This window comes from Neolamprologus multifasciatus, chromosome 2 (genome assembly GCF_963576455.1).
Source record: "Neolamprologus multifasciatus chromosome 2, fNeoMul1.2, whole genome shotgun sequence".
NCBI classification, from domain to species: domain Eukaryota; kingdom Metazoa; phylum Chordata; class Actinopteri; order Cichliformes; family Cichlidae; genus Neolamprologus; species Neolamprologus multifasciatus.
In genome coordinates, this window is record NC_140440.1 from 3,426,209 (window position 1) to 3,432,208 (window position 6,000).

At 45.8% G+C, this 6,000-nt stretch overlaps 1 protein-coding gene across 4 annotated transcripts in view; it reads right to left on the reverse strand.

Moving 5' to 3' along the window:
- glra1 (glycine receptor, alpha 1) overlaps window positions 1-4,787 on the reverse strand; it is a 135,159-nt gene extending 130,372 nt beyond the window's left edge. For 3 of the 4 annotated variants that reach the window (XM_085182955.1, XM_085182964.1, XM_085182951.1), the window contains exon 1: window positions 3,509-4,786. In XM_085182955.1, coding sequence (XP_085039081.1) covers window positions 3,509-3,579 — 71 coding nt within the window. In that variant the 5' untranslated portion in view covers window positions 3,580-4,786. Of the gene's footprint in view, window positions 1-3,508 lie in introns of all 4 variants that reach the window. The other variant, XM_085182943.1, reaches the window with a different exon arrangement.
- Window positions 4,788-6,000: the final 1,213 nt, after the last annotated feature.

Below are 6,000 nucleotides of genomic sequence, written 5' to 3' on the forward strand. Positions count from 1 at the left end.
ACGGCAGACATGTCGGCGGCTGTTTCGATGCCTGTCAATCACTGTGGGTGGCTGATTGGCATTCCCTGCTGGTTTGTGCGTTGGCATTCTCTAAATGCAGCACTGACCCGTTTGATTAATCGTTCCTGCTCGAGCGGTCAATAGAAGCAGACGATGTGCCGCAGGACTGAGGAGCACGTGATGTTCAGCTCGTGCACTTTAAGTCTGTTCCAGCGATTCAGGCTCAGATACGGTGTGATCGTTCATGGGTAACGCACAGCAACATTGCTGGAGGTTCTGAGCTCATTTCCATACAGAAATCAAGAAATTAAAGGGAAATATATTTTTGTTATTGGGGTTAAATGACAGACTGATGCTGATAGAAGAATAAAAATACAAGTATTTTTTGAGGGTTATACGTGAGAATCTTGTTTATCAGTTTGTTGGCATTTTCTTTTCTGCTATTTAATATTAAGAACATACCCCGGGCATAAATCTCTTTGCTTGAATCCAAAATTTACAGCTCACTTCATGCAGTTTGTCCTAAAATGTGCTGCAAGAAATTATGAATGAGCTTTCACCAGTAGCTCAGCATCTCTATGAGATTACTGTGATGACAGAAAGCGAACCTTAAATGATTTTGATAAACCTGTAACTCAAGAGACAGAATAACAGATTGAAATGTCAGCCTTACTGTGGACATTTACAGTATGTTGTACTTTTACTACATAAGCTATTTAAACTGCTACCTTTAAACTGCAGTTTCTCAAACGTCCAGCTGGGGCTCCAGCAGTGACTCAGTTCCATACATCTCTCCTTCATAACAACTATGCAGACACCATACATATACAAACAATAACTTACTAGTTTACATTATTTTTAAGGTTTGATTGACAGCTGTAGCCAATGAATAGGCTCTTTGACTCTGCTCTAGTATAACTGAAGCATGACTTTATTACTAATGATAATGTTAATTAATAGGTATTTGTTCATGCGCTGCACCTGCACAGTTTATTGAAGCAATGAGATAACGAGCGTTGGCTGATAATGTAGCACTGCACCTTCTCATCCACAGTAGCAGTTCAATTAATGTGAATAAACTGAAGCTGCTCTGGATGAAGTATAGACTAATAGTATCATTTATTATTTTAAATATAGCTTTTTTTGCATGAATTTGCTCTTCATGTAGGAAACTTGGACAGCAAATGTTCCTGTGCACTTTAAACAGACTGTCTATACTTTTATTTAAAATGTGTTTATTGATTGAGTCTTTAATCCTTTTTTTTTTTTTTTAATAATTTTTCTATCATAAATTTCGTGCCGACTGTCCACATTAATATCCGAGCTACGCTGTGTTGGTACTGACTGTCATTTCTAGAACCTTCCTAATATAAACAACAAATTGTTCATGAGATGAGGAATGACTGAATCTTAGACTGGACAAACCTTCACGGGTTTACAGTTGTAGCTGCTGTTGCCACTGATAAAGTAAAATAGTTTTTTCCAAAACATTTTAGTCCCGATTTTCTTAAAAACGTCAACTTTTTAAAAAGGAGACTTTTTCAGGGAAAAAGGACATTATCTCAGATTTGAGCCTAATGCAAGATGAAACAGGTCGTGAGATGAATGTTTCCTGCAGGTCCAATCTAAATTCCTAGCTCTCCTCTGCTGCCTGTTTGATGAATACTACGAGTGTGGACAGAGCCAGTGAGTGAGCGAGATATGTGCAGGCATTAAATGTGTATTCATCAGGTCTGGCCCCAGCCATTGACGGGCTAATCAATGTTTAGTAATGAGGCTGAATGTGGAATGAGGTGTGTGTGTGTGTGTGTGGGGGGGGGGGGGGGGGGGGGGGTCAGGATGGAGGAAAGAGATATCAATTAAGCAGGGAACTGCAGAGTTCAGGCGTGAGGAGCTGAGACGGCAATATCCCAACTCTGCTTCATTAACTAAACAGTGTGCACTGAATGCAAAACTCCTGCAGCCCCCTCCTACAAAAGCACCATGTCCCTCACGGTAAATGGCCGCCTTATTCACTGGAAAGTAGTCACTGCAGCAGGTAGAAAAACACTAGTGATACTCGACATAATGAAATCCCGACGACGTGCAGGGAAATGAGATCCACGTGTGATGCAATAAAACGAAACGTGCAGGAACCTGCAGGCTGGGAACGCGCACAGGACCCAAACACGTTAGCAAATAATATTGAGAGATAATATTGCATTCAGTGTAAATTGGAAGAAACAGCTGGTAACTATAAATAGGCTCCTTTTCAGTTTCCAACATGCTGCGCAGAATCAGAAAGCCGGCTCGTTTAACTGTGACATTGGAAAGTAGAGTGCAGTTTGAAGCACTTCTTATGTTTTCCAGCAGTTAAGGCGCTTCATACTTCTGCTCTGCACAACTGTCTGCAGAAACTACTGTATCACCTACAGGATTTGGAGAATGAATATCTAGTTGCATTGAAAAAGACTTGAAACCAGCCGCTGAGACCATTGTTACTGAGCTCACAGAGCAGTGGGCTCGTTTCTCATAGACTTCTATACAATTGGACTCATCTTGGCAACCTAAAAAACAAATCTGTGTTGGTCATCTGGTCAACAATACTTCCAAAGCAGTAATTCAAATAATAATGATTATATAATGGAGGGTAAAGACTGGTTTGAAGTTTTTCAGCCCCAGTAAAACTGAACAATCTAAAAAAAAACCATCTGAGCATCGTCACCTCCATGTCATCAGCTGACAGAGTGTCATCATCTGCATCACCAAAACAATGGCTGCCACTTCCTGTTCTGGTCAGGTACAGGATCATTTAGCAGGTTTGTGAAAGGGGGACAATGACAAACAGGGAGCTGGCCTGGAGATGACCTGGAGATCTACATGAAAAAATATGTTTGCATTGAATGGCTGACAAAGTACTGTCTCTGAATATGTTTTATCCCATCAACAGAAACAGTGTGCCTGCATTTTTCCTCTTTGGCTGTATTATGTACAAGGAGCTCGATTACTGGATGTCTGTTAATGAAAGAAGAAAACTCGCAATAAGCGATTATCTTATTGAACCAGTGAGACAAATGGGAATGTGGATTTCCAGGATACAAGGCTGCTCCGAGCCGTTTGAGGTATTCACAAACCTCACCATGTCCCCTCCACATACTGTCTGCTATGAGCAACACCTGCTTTAACGTGACTGTCAGAGAGCACGTGATTCTGACAGGCTCCTTTCCCCCAAACATGACCGCTGACACCATAAACACACATCGCCCGCTAGTGGTCGCTGTTTCCTCTTTTACAGTCCTGTCTGGATTCACTGCAACTTAATTCAACTTCCTTTACATGCTCACGAGCAATGAGACACGCAACCCAAACACAACTTTCATAAGTTTGCACATGAACGCCCCCCCTCCCCCCGCCCAACAGTAGGGCTGCAAAGCAATAAAAATGCAAATTCATATTTTCCATTTTCTGAAAAGCAATGACACACGTCGTTATTTTGCACTCATGAAGTCCATTTCATGCTTCTGCTTACCTGAAAAACACAACCGTTTGCCACAAATAGATCCCCAGCACGTTTAGTCGGCACATTTTTGCCAGTCTCATTTTGTTTAGAGGGGAGGGGGAGTGTGTGGAGGTGGTGGGAAGGGGAGGAGGGGGGTCACGCTCTGGAGAGGATGAAGTCCCCTCCAAAAAAAAAAAAAAAGGACCAAAAAAAGCCTTTAGTGGAAGAAGAGAAGGAGGAAGATGAGGGTGAGAGGGGAGGGGGGGTCGCGGTTCTGGTTTATGACCTCCAAGGTGAACCGAAAATGTTCCACCTTTTGTGTGTGTGTGTGTCTCTGTGTGTGTGTCTCTGTGTGTGGGGGTTTCAGATCCCGGAGTCGCCGGTGCCGAGCCGCGGGATGCTCATGACCTCAGTCTCCATGAAATCATGCTGATGTCCGCTCTCACGCCTCCACGCAGGAGGGTTTTTTGGGGGGAACAATCCACTAAATCCGCCAGGAGACTGTGTTCAGGACCACGGACAGAGGCGGGCAGCGGGTACGGAGCTCGTCCGGGTTCTGGTTCGGGAGGGGAGGGAAAAGGGGGAAGAATAGGGGGGAGAGGAGGGGGTGGGTGGGGGTCTCCAGACGAGATCGCGCGATCCTGTCAACTGAGCCACAGTTACATCCAATCACTCTAAAGTCCAGCGCGTGCGGTCCGCGGCGCCGACAGCGGGAACGAAACACATCCCCTCCGGTTCCTTCAGCTGTGGGTCTGCGCGAGGCTCGCGCTCTCAGGAGGGCTCCAGAAGAGTGCACGTGCGCTTTATATTCCCCAAATCCAGCGCGAGAACAGAGCCGCAGCTTTCCTTACCCACATCCTACACACGTCCCGGACCCGTACGGGGCTGCTGCTCGGAGAGGGGGGTCTGCAGGTGGAGCAGGTGTGTCTCCTCTTCTCCCTCTCCTCCTCCTCCTCCTGCTGCTCGGCGGCGGCTCCCCGGGGTGAGCAGTAGTAGTAGCGGTCTCTGCAGCAGCCCGGCTCGGCTGCTCCCATTGTCCGCTGCCGCTCAACTTGGAGACTCACCGGCGGCTGCCGCTGCGCTCCCGCCCCAGTACCAGCACCGGAACACCAGCTCCGCTAAACCGAGAGAAAGAACAAAAAGCAATCCCGTCGGAGTGTCGTTAACGTGCTCGCCGACTCGTGTGGACCCGTTCCATGGCGGAAGAGAGCGCGCACACACGTGCACGGAGGTGAAACACGGAGGCGGACACAGACTCGTGCGCTCCGGTCTGCTTTCTTGCTGCAGTCATTTACCAAACTCCGAAAAAGCCCCTCACCGCGCACGGCCACGCCCACAGCCTGCCCCATTGGGCTGTGCGGGGCTGAAGGACGCCGATGATTGGCTGGGGGAGGTGTCACTAGCTGGGCATGAGCTTCTGCCCCTCATACGCGGATACCCTGAGGAAATATCAGCGAACTTACTAAAGACTGAGCGCGCAGACCTTTAATATTCGTAAAAGTGATAAATCACGTGTCTGTGATCTGAGTTACGGGAAGGAGAGGAGCCCTCACTAAAACACACCGAGCTGCTCCTGCTGAGCTGAGGGAGGAGGCAAAAGCTCACACTGTCTGATTTCACAAATCAATGGAACAAATATGTGAGCAGAAGAGATCAAAGTTTTAATCTGATTCATTTTTATGATCTTATCATGATCGAAGGGCCTTCATAGTGCATCCGTTTCACTGTTCAAAAGGATTAACTTTCCTCTCCCCAACCGGCCGCGACAGATGGCCGCCCCTCCCCAAGCCTGTTTCTGCCAGAGGTTTTTTCCTGTTAAAAGAGAGTTTTTCCTTCCCACTGTCGCCAAAGTGCTGCTCATAGGGGGTCATATGATTGTTGGGTTTTTCTCTGTATGTATTATTGTAGGGTCTACCTTACAATATAAACCTTGAGGTGACTATTGTTGTGATTTGGTGCTGTATAAATCAAATTGAATTGAATGGAGTCATGTCTGAATATGACTTATTATATGACACTTTGGTACCAAATACATGTCTTTGTTTAGTGTTTCTTTATTTGTCATAAAGTGCTGCAGCTTTGGTGAACTCCTCTTCACCCTTTTAGATGAAATTGATCCTGTGACGTGGCTTTGATGCAACTCGAGATGAAATTGGAGAGATTTGAAGTTTGGAGGTGCATGAGGAGGCAACTGTGAAGGGGCATCGTGGGATCATCTTTTTTATGGGCTGACTGTAATATGTGTTACTTTTTTCTTTTTCTAAGGTGGTTATTCACTTATGTCTGTTTTCATTCAGATACCAGGAGGACCAAACAAAGATTTTGAGGCTTTGTAGACGATCCCCTTTATATGAAGCCTTGAGTAAGATGCCACCAAATTAGAATTTAATACCTATAAATGAGCTGCAGGGACTCAGTCCCAGCCAGTTGTTGACCCTCAAAACATCTTCAGATGCTAATGGAAAGCTTCCAAACGTAGCTTTCTTCCTGCCTCAGAGAAAACCGCAGTCAGAATACACAAC